Raw genomic sequence first — 12,101 nt, 5'->3', positions numbered from 1 at the left:
TGCAAATAAGTTGGTTTGCTGCAGAAATTTCATTTGTAGTCCGTCCACTCTGAACGGCTGAAATCACAAACCGTTCCTCCGCCTCCCCTCCCACTCGGTCCTCTCAGCTAATTCTCATGCAGCGCTGATGCACATGACAGTAATTAATGGGTTTATTTAACCGTGGTTCTTACTTCTCACTGAGAAAATGCTTCACATCTTTTATGAGCTGTGTATTTTTCAGAGCGTTCCCCTGTGATGCCTTGTGTGTCTGTGTGTGTTTGTTAATGTGTGCAAGGATTCTGAGAGTGTGTCTTAATTCCATCTCTGCTAACACCTCACTCCATCCCTCGTCCCTAATCCAGCCAGACTATTAAAAGGTGCTGCACCTCCTCGGGGGGCTCCAGACAACATCTTATTTCCTCAGGATACAGCCGTCCATCCGTATTTTTCCTCCTAATTTCCACCTCCACTGCACCAAAAGACATCCCAGCTGTGCTTTGCTCTGAGAGGCACAGGCTCTTTTGCCCAGGTCTCTGAGAGAAGAAAAGACATCATCAACAGACACAGCCATGAATGGCACAGAAGGACCCAACTTTTATGTACCCATGTCTAATAAGACTGGGTTGGTGCGCAGCCCATTTGAGCACCCTCAGTACTACCTAGCCGAGCCGTGGAAGTACTCTCTTCTGGCTGCATACATGCTGTTCCTCATCATCACTGCCTTCCCCATTAACTTCCTCACCCTTCATGTCACTGTCAAGCACAAAAAGCTGAGAACCCCGCTCAACTACGTCCTGCTCAACCTGGCGGTGGCCGACCTCTTGATGATAATTGGAGGATTCACGGTGACCCTGTACACGGCTCTGCACGGATACTTCATCCTCGGTGTCAGTGGCTGCAACATTGAGGGATTCTTTGCCACCTTAGGAGGTGAGAAACTATCCTAAAAAAACTAATGCTGTGTAAAACATTTCTGACCCATATCTTATTGTCTTATTTAATATCTTAGGGGAGATTGGCCTCTGGTCTCTGGTAGTTTTGGCAGTTGAGCGCTATGTTGTGGTCTGTAAGCCAATGACAAACTTTCGCTTTGAGGAGAAACACGCCATTGCTGGACTGGGGTTCTCCTGGGTCATGGCCCTGACCTGTGCTGCTCCACCTCTGTTTGGATGGTCGCGGTACTGTCTGCCTTTCCTGCAGAAATATTCACCTTTTATTGTTGTAGTTTGTTACATTAATGCATGTTTGCGTCATGTTATAATTGCATGCTCTGTTGGTGTGCGTGGATGCAGGTACATCCCAGAGGGCATGCAGTGTTCCTGTGGGATTGACTACTACACGCCGAAGCCCGAGATCAACAACACCTCATTCGTCATCTATATGTTCGTCCTCCACTTCTGCATCCCCCTCTTCATCATTTTCTTCTGCTACAGTCGCCTGCTCTGCACTGTGCGAGCGGTAAGAATATCACCATCCATGCTGTTTTTTCTTTGTTTTGTTTTTTTTTAAGATATGATAGATTATCAGGTTAGATTTTTTTCCTCCATCTGAAGGAGGGCAGAGCATCATGGAGTCTCAGGGGATGTAAGGGGATTTAGAGGCTCAAGGACACTTCAGGAGGGCAGATGATTGCCAACGTGGCAGCTTGTAGTGAGGTTCTCATGCTAAAGGGCATTCAGCCTCCAGACTGTGTGATCGTCATGCCCTTCATAATATCAGTAAAAGTTTAATTATGCATTTGGAATCATTCAAGGTATGCTGTAAATGTGCATAATCTCCAAAAAGCTCCGTCAATGTACATACTGTAGTTCGGTTTGTAATTCTTCTTACAAATGGTTTGAATGCCCTATGCTATCCTTTCTTTGGAACCAACCCCATATTTAGGCATTTTAAATTAGAAAATTTTCTAATTCAACCTCCTCAACTGACCTTCAGTTCGTGTAGCATTAGTAGTTTGAAACTATTATTCTATTGAGGCAACAGCTACATACTGTCTCTGTTGCTTTTGAAGATAAACTGATTTTACAAACAGCTAAATCCTCTAGCAGTTTCAGCTGTGAAACAAATTAAAATATGACATTAATATTTTGGTTTTGCAAATATTTTCCATGTAATTTTGATAAATTGTTCATTTTTTCATTAAGTGTCATTATCTGCAATTATATTTGCCTAATTTTTGCCTCAGAATGCTTACAGCACAGGTTTCAAAATTCAGTCCATAAGGGATGATTTCCCGGACCTTTCAGATGCATCTCTGCTTAAACAGATATGAGCTCATTAACAGAACTCTTACGAGTTAGCTTAGCAATTTTGATTAGGTGTGTAGGGCAAGGGACACAGCTACAGGACACCAGCGCTATGAGATTTGTAGGATTTCGATTTGCAACCCCTGGCTTATAGTCAGTAGGTGCTGTTTTTTTTCATCTCACATGAACAGAGAAGGTCCTTTTTCTCTCCTCCACCTGCATCCTCTCTAGGTAGGGTACATTAGTTCTATCTGTGCACAATGCTGTTGCATATTGTGGCTTTTTTTGGGACACACACACTAAATCCCCCCGGTGCTCCCAAAGTCTCCATAGTAGCAACTAACAAATGCTAAATCCTGATTTAAATGGGGCTTGCTATCAATCACGTATGCAAATTTATTAGATTACCCACACTATCTAGACGTACAATGTTTTGTTTACACAAGAAATTTAGCTCAGATTCTTGGAATCTTAATAGATCAGAGCCTTTGCATTTAGTATTATGTTTAATGTCATCAGTATTCAGCATCCTTACACGGTAAAGGGGTGTTAATATTTATTTTCTGGGAAAGAATAGAAATAAACAATACAGCTTGTTCTCAAATCTAAGAAATTATCGATTAAGGTTTGTATCAATTGAGACAAGCTCAAAAGCACAAACTGACAGGAATTTCTTTGTCTTATGTTGTCATATTGAAAGTTTATAACATATTTGAATATTTGATGTTATTGCTGCCATTGTCAAAGAATTTACAGCGGTACCCATTGTACTGTTAAAGGAGGCAGAAATACCATTTCTGGTATTAAGTGTATCTGTTTTTGGTATATTAGCATTTTAATTAAATAATTTGGTGTCTTGCCACAGAGATGACCTAAGTTCAGTTCATACATTTATGAACGCATTGAGGTTGTGATTATGTTGGTATCTTAGCATTTGCCTTTTTAAATGTCTTTAGGGTCATTCTCTGTTGGATCATCAAGCTGTTAATTTCAGCTCAGGTTTATACAAAATCTTAAGGTCCTCATTTATTTTCCCTTCTTTATGGTAAAAACCAGATGATAATATCCTCAGCATCATGCTGTCACTGCCATGTTTAACAGTGGGAACAATGTTCTAGGCTTTGAAAGCCTCATTTTGATTCCTTCAAACATTTGTCTTGACATTGTGACATTGATCTTGTCCATCCTGTAGATCTTTTCTACGTACATATTTGCACCCATGCATAGCTGTACATTTAAGTTAAGTGTGAAGGTGCGGGGTATCAGAGCATGTAATTTGCTACATCTCTTCATCGTGGAAACTAACTGGTTTTCCAAACATAATTTTCACATTCATTTGCATAAGGAACACATGTAAACATCTAACTTGAACCTGGAAACGCATCAAATTAACAATTATGGTTTTTCTCGGTTTTATTTTTAGTTGTTAAAAATATTAGATGAAATGAAATGGCTTCTTTTCGCACATTTTAAAATGCCGATTTAAGTTTTGTGCGTTTGTGTTTAGGCTGCAGCTCAGCAGCAGGAGTCAGAGACCACCCAAAGAGCAGAGAAGGAGGTGACACGCATGGTCATAGTGATGGTGATCTCCTTCCTGGTGTGCTGGGTGCCCTACGCAACTGTGGCTTGGTACATCTTTGCCAACCAGGGAATTGAGTTTGGACCAGTATTCATGACAGCACCAGCCTTTTTTGCCAAAAGTGCTGCTCTGTATAATCCAGTCATCTACATTCTGCTAAACAGACAGGTATGTCTAGAAAATAATTGTGTCTAATATATGTTTTTAATGAAGCAAACTCCCCTACAGAAAGTTAAGAGAACAGACACAATTTATATTTGTTCTTCGCGAATAGATATTTTTACTTTATAGCCAACATGTTAGATTCCATCTTTTTAATTAAATATTTTACATAAATGTGTAGCTTTTAGCTTTATAGTAAAGTGCAAGAAGAAAATGTATTCAGTCCCCTGAGTTCAGACCTCTAACTTATGACAATACTAGAATAGTAATAAAGTTTGGCCATTTTGTTGGATTTTCTTTTTTCCTTTTTACATTTCCTGACATTCACAAACTTTAGCTGAAACCAGAGTTTCAAAGAGGTTGTAAAGAAGCAAAATGATCTCATCATAAAAAGTTCTCAGCCTGGTCAGGAGCATAAATTATCTGAGTCATTATATACTTAGAGTTTCTGCAGTGAAGGCAGGCAAGCATACATTTGGAAATAAATGTATCAACTTTACAAAACTAGACATTTTTCTAAGACCATTGAAAATATGTGACAAACTGGCAAATGAGGCTGCCAGGAAGCTGGAGGAGCTGCAGGGACGTCTTCCAAGCACTGATTGTGTTCTAAATGTGAAAACAATCTTTTGTATATTCCACATTTCTGGTCTAAGTAGAATTGCAAGACCATTTCCCCCCCTACAGAAATCATCCATCCAGAGATAAAATATCCTAAAGACACGTTAGAATATGTTGTATGAGCTGATGAGACCAAGGTTTGGGCCAAGATTTGTGTTTGGCACTAAAGAAACCTTGAACATGAATAATATAACTGTAAAACATGCTGGTACCACTCTCAGATCCCCTGTAATAGGGAACAACTTTACAGTTTTTCCACCCATAAGTTGTTGGCTGCTCTCCATATTTGTTTCTTAAGCCTCTGCTATATTCAGATAGGTAAGCAGAATTAGAAAGCATTACAAAAAAGATTGAAATGTTTGCATAAGAGAAATCCTTCAAAATTTGTCATGTTAATCTCGTAAATGATCAAGAATCTAATCCTGATCAAATACACTCATTTGAATACCCTAAACAAGGTCTAATGTTGGGCATCTGTGAAAATGTATACATGTTGGAGTCTTGTTTTATTTAACACACCTAATGTGCTGAGGTGAAAAAAATGATTTGTTTGATTCTGCTGCCTCCAGTTCAGAAACTGCATGATCACCACCGTGTGCTGTGGAAAGAACCCATTTGGTGACGATGAGGCAGCCGCCGCAGTCTCCAAAACCCAGACTTCATCCGTCTCCTCCAGCCAGGTGGCCCCCGCTTGACCCCTCACTTCCTCTTCTATCTGCTCCATCTGTTGCCGCTCACCATGGGACCCATCACCACCGAGCAGCGATACGTTCCATTGGCCGGTTCCTCCGGACTCACCTCCTCACTCTTCCTCACTGCAGTTGGCTCTTAGGCTGCAACTTCAGCGGGACAGACTGGATCAAAGGCCAGCATGTGCACTTTAAGCCTGTTTAATTATGAAAAGCGTTCAGCGGCCCTGGCTGATTTTTAACCCGGCATTATAGGGTTGCCATCTCGACTGAACACATTCCAAGCTCCCCTGCTGCCCCCCCAACAATGGTCACAAATGGTAATTTTTTCATTAGCCATTTACAAGTTTCTGACTTAATCTTAGCTGCATGTTTCACCATTTTTTCAGTCAGAAATGTTAAAGTGGTTGGTTTCCTACATACACTCCTCATTTTCTTCCAATTATTTTTTTAACTGGGCCGTGGTCTTGGCCAATAGCTTAGCTCTTTAGTTGTCCTTTACATTTCAAAGCCAGTTTGATGTGTGTTTGGCTTCATGATTTGATGCAATGCAACAGCAGACACTCAGCAAGACGCTACCACCACCATGCTTACCCATAACTAAAATGTTTCAGGTTGAAGAGCATCACTCCAAATATTTTTCCTGTTACTTACGTCAAAAAAATCAATCTCAAATCTGTCTAAAAAAATTCTACGCCTACACATCTCAGTCAAGTTTAGAGATGTTGCCTTTTTCTGCATCCATGTTAACAGACATTTTTTCTTTCTTTCTTGCTTTTCTTTCCTTTCTTTTCTTATCTAAATTTAAGTCTCAATGTTCTTTTTCTTTACTGTGTCTGGATGAGAAAAATAAAATCCAGAATAAATGCTGAGCTCTCCACTCTTAAGACTCATTGCCTCATCACCCTGCACAAACATTGCATCCATGCCAATACTGTGTGCACATGAATTTCTGACTGCCTCAGTATATATCCCCAAAGTACGCACTATAAATAACCAGTTTTGAAGTCTTTAGATTTATTTAGATATTCGTTTGTTTAATGTTTTTTTTAGTGCATCAGATTATTCTCTCCTCTGGTGTATATGATGATAAATCTGGGAGCGTTGACTCTTTTCTTTGTCTCAGCCATCCGTGGAAGTGAATGATAGAGTTTGTGTGTATGTGTGTGTGTTTTGCAGATGTTAATGTATCTGAATGAATGCCAAAATGTTAAGAGTACATGTAATAAAGAGATATGTTATTTGTTGTGTAAAGGTTAGGATTTGTGTGTTGCAATAAAAACAAAGCTGAATGTCCGCACCACCTTTTCCTGCACTTTTTTTTTTTTTTATCATGACAACATGTACAGTGTTTCCTGAGAACTTCCAGATGCTAATTTGTGGGCGGCTGAGTAAAAGGCCAGATTGTAATGGCTGTCAAATGTTGTTAAAATCCTGTAATGCATTTAAGAGAGTTGCTCTTCACCAGCTGCTATAATAAATCGCATTATTAGACTCTGTTAAAATACTTAATTTCCTGCAATTTATTTCACAAACAAATCATTTGGCATCACGATTACAGTCTCTCCTCAGATTATATTGAGCTCACACATTTTTGTCCTTTAAATGTAAATTTCCCTCTTTAAATTGATCAGATTCTAACATCCATTCACAAGCACACTGATTATACTGATGCAGCTCTTCCCAGTGAGCTACATTAAAACATCTGAATTAGTTGTTGGCAGTCTTTTATGGCCTTCCCTCTGCTCCTTGTCAACCTGTCATCAGCCTGCAGAGCACATTGGGACGTAATGTTCAAAGCACCAATGGGAGTCTGTTGCCCATCTTCAGCCAGACCTGAGATCGTTGCAGGCTTTAGGAGATGGGAGGAGTCCATTGTGGCACTGCTAATCCTGATGGACAGGCCACTTGAAAGCATTATAACACATCTATAAATATTGCTATAGACATTATATTACAGTACAGTGCATCTTAGGCTCCTTCCCTTCAAAAAAAGGGCTCAGTGCGTTAAAGGTGGCCACCAGGGCTAATTGTGCAGAAATTCCCGCTTTGAACTCCTGCAAATTCCTTCTAAGGTAAATCAGAACTAGGCTGGAATTCTGTGTTGCGTTGTGGGAAAAGATTAGGAAACGCATTGTGAGCGTATGACGCTTGAGAGGCAGCATTAAAATCCGTTTTCACTCTTGCAACAGTCAGTTGGAGAGAGATACATGAGCAGTTCCTCCTCAGTGGCGTTCTCTGGAAACCGTGTAGTTTGGAGGAGGGCAGCTGGCAGAAGAAGAGTGGTGGGGAGCAGAGGAGACTGACAGCTTTAAGCTTCACTGCAGCACTCGTAGATGTTGTCCTCCACAAGAGCAATGACCTGCTCGAACTTGTGGTGCAGCTGTGTGCGACGTGCAGTAGGGTTGGCCTCCAGAGCGTTCACCACCTGATCGGCGAAGATAGAAGAAACAAAACAAAAATGACGATGAGGAGCTGCCGAGAATTCAATCAAATCTGCCTACGTAAACAGAAAGATATGCAATAAAATTACCACCTCCTTCCCCATACAGTGCCTTAGAAAATATTGGTCCTTTTTCACATTTTATTATATCCACAATGTGTCTTTTGAACGGCTGCTAACTCTTTGATCTTAACCATTCTATGATGGACCTGGCTGCGTGTTTAGAGTTGAAGCCCTAAAAGAAAAGTACATTTCCAATCTAGTCTCAACTCTTATGTAGCTTCTACCAAATGTTCTTCCAGTATTATCATTAATCCAGCACCAAGAACATTTCTGTCACTCTGGCTAATTTTCCTAATCCTGTATAAAAAAAAAAAACATTCCTACAGCATGTTCTACTGCACATGTGATATTTTAGGGTGAAATTTAATCTTCCTTTTCTTCCATAAATAATGTTTTGCATGGAGACCAAAATGCCAGATTTGTGAAGTGGACTTTTAACCACCTGAGTGGTGAATCTCAGTAGCTCCTCCATAGTTACCACAATCTTGGCTCTATGATTACTGCCCTCCTCACATGGCTTGTCTAGGCTTTGTAGGTTTGTAGTTTTGTCCCACTCTTTCCGTTTCCAGAACATGGATTGAAAAATGCTCCTTTTGAAATCTTTACAGAAAAGCTGAATTTAAAGAGATAATTAGAAAATCATTGATTCTATTAAAAAATTATCTGTCCTGGATTTTATCCATGGGTGTTAGGATAAAGGGGAAATAAAATAAAATAAAAACTTCAGGGGTATGAATACTTTTGTGAGTGGAAAGCAGGGAAAAGAAAGAAGTATTTCAGCCTCTTCTCCCTGCCGTCATGCACGCTTTATAACCACAAAAGCTCTTGCTCTTCACATATTTATAAAACCCACATCTGCTCTGGTTTTCATGCCCAACAGTTGTCACTGTGTCAGTGGGATTTATGGGCTCTTAGCAGCAGTGTGCTACCAGGCAGAGCGAACTGAGCCGGGGCAAAAGAATAGGCAATCAGGGGCCATTCACAGAGCTCTGTGAATCACAGTCTAAGCCCCTGGCCCACGTCAGTACAGTAGCATGACAGAGCTAAGCAGCATTATTGTGAGGGTGCTCCATGAAGGCACAGTCACCACTGACTAAGCCTCTATCTGCAGAATAAGGCGTAGCAGCGTGGAATCATGGGGGAGGACAGCGGGAGCCTGAAAAGGGCTAGTTCAAAGCAAAACGAGAGATATGAAGCGGCAACTTAACAGCGCCATTAGGCAGATGGGGGTGTCGGCTCATGAGAAGGTAAACAACACGCTGTTTGCTTAAAGTGAAAGGTATCTGTGGGCTCAGAAGACATGAGTGAGCAGACTGAATAATTCCTGCTGCTACTGCTTGGATGGGAGCCCAGATCTGATTGTTTCCCCTTTTAACAAAAGAAAAACAGCTTTTAGATGCTTGTATTTATTGACTAGTTGCAACGCAATCCACAGTCTGTTACATCTCCCATCGCAGCTGAGATCTGTAGCACTGATGCATCAAGCTCTGATAGCTATCAGTGAAACTTAATACAACAAGTGAGCTCTGCGGAAGCATTGAGGCTGTGAAGAAGGGCCAGTATGAACATCCAAACACATCTTATCCACATCTTGGATCACAAAAACAGAGAACAATGGAACAAATCTCTCACCTGGTTTCTGTATCTCTTGGCATATTTGTAGATTTCTGTCAAGGCCAGATGGGTGTTAAACTCATTTCTGTATTTCTGCAAGACAGACATCAACATATCAAGTCAGATCAAATTCCAAAATGAGACTTTAGTGTCATAACAGGCTTTTGAAGATCCAGACAGATAAAACAAGCAGGAACCCTTTGAATATTTGACTTACTCTTGACTCCTCAGCGAGGTGAGCATTCATCTCCTGCTCACTGAGAGGGGGCATTTCTTGGATCTGCTTGTAGTAGCACTGTACTCTCTTCTTGTACTCAGGGATTTCCTTGGCATACAGCAGCTTGTTAGTTGGTGAATCCTGTAATAAAACAAAAAACAAAAACCTGATGTAAACGTTTAATTTTGCAGCCACCGTAGCTCTGCAGGGCTTTGCACCTGCAGTGCTTTGACCCACTTGCACTGAAGATTTATGCCACTTTAATTTTTATCCCTAAAATAGATGCAACACCTTTATTCAAATGGAAAAGTTCACACTTAAAATTGCACTGAAATGAAGCGAAGGAGGAGTAAAAATATAGGATTGTGTGTCACTAATACAGACGGTAAAAAGAAAGTCGACCTTTTCTCAGAGATTCAGTTTGTACAAAACAAGCAAAAGATTTCACAGTGCCAGTATGCACTGCCAAAATGGAAACTTTCTATATGGAAAACTCTCTTGTTAAAGAGAACCTGTGTCTCTACGAGAATAATAAAAACAATTAATAATCAATTAATAAACAATTAATTATAATACCAATGAAGCTCATCTCACTAAATTAATTAATAAGCAAGACTGTATATGAAAGACTTCTTGACATTGTACAGGACATCACTACTTTAAGTTATGGCTGCTAAAGAAACTTCTAGAAGGCCAAATTGTTGGGTATTCTTAGATTCTCGCACGTGTTTTTTGGTCTTTTGAGTTGATTTTTAAATCATTTTAGGGCCTGGGACAGATCAGATCTTTTTGTTATTCTTAAATGCATTTGATAAAAACAAAAAAGCACATACAAGTGGGTGGACTTTCTCTTTTTTTAATCAAAACTGAATAATACATTCATCTTTAGTTAATTAACTTACTCACAGCTTGCTCAATGGATTTGGATGTTGGAATCATTGGGCAGCATCCCAGACATCAGTGTCTAAATTCTAATCACAGTGGAAAAATGATGACATCACTTTGCATTGGTTTATGATGACCCTTCAGCCTAAGAAGGCACAGACTCAAACCATGTAGGAAGAATGATAAAAAACACTATGACAAAGTCACTGGACCTCTTCAATAGTCAGTTCTAGAATTTTTCCCCTTTTGTTTCTTGTTTAAAGGCTTTAATTATAAAAACTTGAATCAGCTTCGACAGTCTGATAAGATTAAATGGCTGTTCAAGCTGATTAATCAAACTGAGGCATAATTTAACAATATAAATAATTTTAATGCTGCATCTGCTTTAATTGAGTTTTAATAAAACTTTAAATATAATAACTTGAAGGAAGATCTTTTTTCTCTTTTATTCCATTATACCTTTACTGAATAATAATTAAGGTATTCTATCTCCAGCTGTTTCATTTTTTTTGCCAGCCTTTCTTACATTTACAATCACTGCATATATCTCCAATCCTCTGTGCGCTTGCTTCTTTTCTCCTCCTCCAGATAATAACTTCTCCTTGCTGTGCTTCAAATATCTTTGCAATCCGGCTGTTAGGTCTACAGCAAAACCCACCTCCATGCAATCAGGCTCAAGTTGAGCAAGAATACGCAGTCGGCACTTTGTTTGACCATTATCCTTATTCTAACACCAGAGGTTATCATATCTTCATACTTGAAAGGCTACTTCACACTGATGATTCGTAATCACTACAAACTGTTCATAGCTGCTCACACAGCAGGATACTATGAATTACCTATTTTTCCAAACGTATATTCTGTCTAAGAACAGAATACATGTAATAGTTTCAGACCGAAAGGTTGTGTGCCATCATTTAAATATGCATTAGTCTTTGAAGCAGTTGATTCAGTGTTTACCAATCTAGTTTTAAAAGCAACCACGTTTCAGAAAAATACCCTCAGTAAATGTATAAATGATAACAAAATTAAACATATGGGATTCTTCAAGGATTAATCCTTGATCCTCTTTGGCCTTTTTTATATACTTTCCCAAATTGCTCACCTGTTCCAAAGATCTCTTCATCATCATTTTGCTAATGACAAATGCAGTTATTAATTTCTGTATCATAATCTTGAAATAAAATGAATGCTTTTTTATGTTAAAAAGTTGTAGGTTTAGAAACTGCCTGGAGTTTTCTCAGAACAAAGCTATGATTTTTGAAGTTGAAACTGATACATTGAAATATAATTAATCCTGTATTAGTTACACTATGTAAGACTGGGAAAGACATTGAATTGTAATCTTTAACTTATTCTTAAATTTACTTATTTAAAATTTACTTTAATTTTTAGCCTTTTTGAATGAAAGAGCTGAATTTCAACTGTTCCCCATAATGGCAGTCTATAGACAATGTTTGCATCCTTGTAGATTAATGTTGTGATGGATTGAAAGGGTTTTTCAGAGGCTTAATTCGTAAGGATTATGATATTATATTCCCCCCCCCCTTTTCTTTTCATTTTTGCATAAACCAAAAAAAAAAAAAAAAAAAAAAAAAAA

At 39.1% G+C, this 12,101-nt stretch overlaps 2 protein-coding genes across 5 annotated transcripts in view; one reads left to right on the top strand and one right to left on the bottom strand.

The window, feature by feature from the left end:
- Positions 1–214: 214 nt before the first annotated feature.
- rho (rhodopsin) lies at positions 215–5,519 on the top strand. The gene is made up of 5 exons (XM_015394744.1): positions 215–912; positions 992–1,160; positions 1,275–1,440; positions 3,736–3,975; positions 5,160–5,519. The coding sequence occupies exons 1-5, from the start codon at positions 552–554 to the stop codon at positions 5,283–5,285; spliced, it is 1,062 nt and encodes a 353-aa protein (XP_015250230.1). The 5' UTR covers positions 215–551; the 3' UTR covers positions 5,286–5,519.
- Positions 5,520–6,708: 1,189 nt separating this feature from the next.
- The window catches only part of plxnd1 (plexin D1), a 105,897-nt gene continuing 100,504 nt past the window's right edge, over positions 6,709–12,101 (bottom strand). For all 4 annotated transcript variants that reach the window (XM_015394741.1, XM_015394743.1, XM_015394740.1 and 1 more), the window contains exons 34-36: positions 9,617–9,757; positions 9,418–9,492; positions 6,709–7,707 (exon numbers count right to left, since the gene is read on the bottom strand). In XM_015394741.1, coding sequence (XP_015250227.1) covers positions 7,591–7,707; positions 9,418–9,492; positions 9,617–9,757 — 333 coding nt within the window. In that variant the 3' untranslated portion in view covers positions 6,709–7,590. The remainder of the gene's footprint in view (positions 7,708–9,417; positions 9,493–9,616; positions 9,758–12,101) is intronic.

This window comes from Cyprinodon variegatus, unplaced genomic scaffold (genome assembly GCF_000732505.1).
Source record: "Cyprinodon variegatus isolate N-32 unplaced genomic scaffold, C_variegatus-1.0 Scaffold706, whole genome shotgun sequence".
NCBI classification, from domain to species: domain Eukaryota; kingdom Metazoa; phylum Chordata; class Actinopteri; order Cyprinodontiformes; family Cyprinodontidae; genus Cyprinodon; species Cyprinodon variegatus.
Note: the sequence above shows the minus strand (reverse complement) of the source record. Positions and strands in the feature narration are given on the sequence as shown.

Excerpts from the sequence above, each read along its gene's own strand:
- rho (XM_015394744.1), top strand. The coding sequence starts at position 552 with ATGAATGGCACAGAAGGACCCAACTTTTATGTACCCATGTCTAATAAG. Across the intron at positions 1,441-3,735 it reads TGCTCTGCACTGTGCGAGCG|GCTGCAGCTCAGCAGCAGGA; the intron begins GTAAGAATATCA and ends GTTTGTGTTTAG. Across the intron at positions 3,976-5,159 it reads ACATTCTGCTAAACAGACAG|TTCAGAAACTGCATGATCAC; the intron begins GTATGTCTAGAA and ends TGCTGCCTCCAG.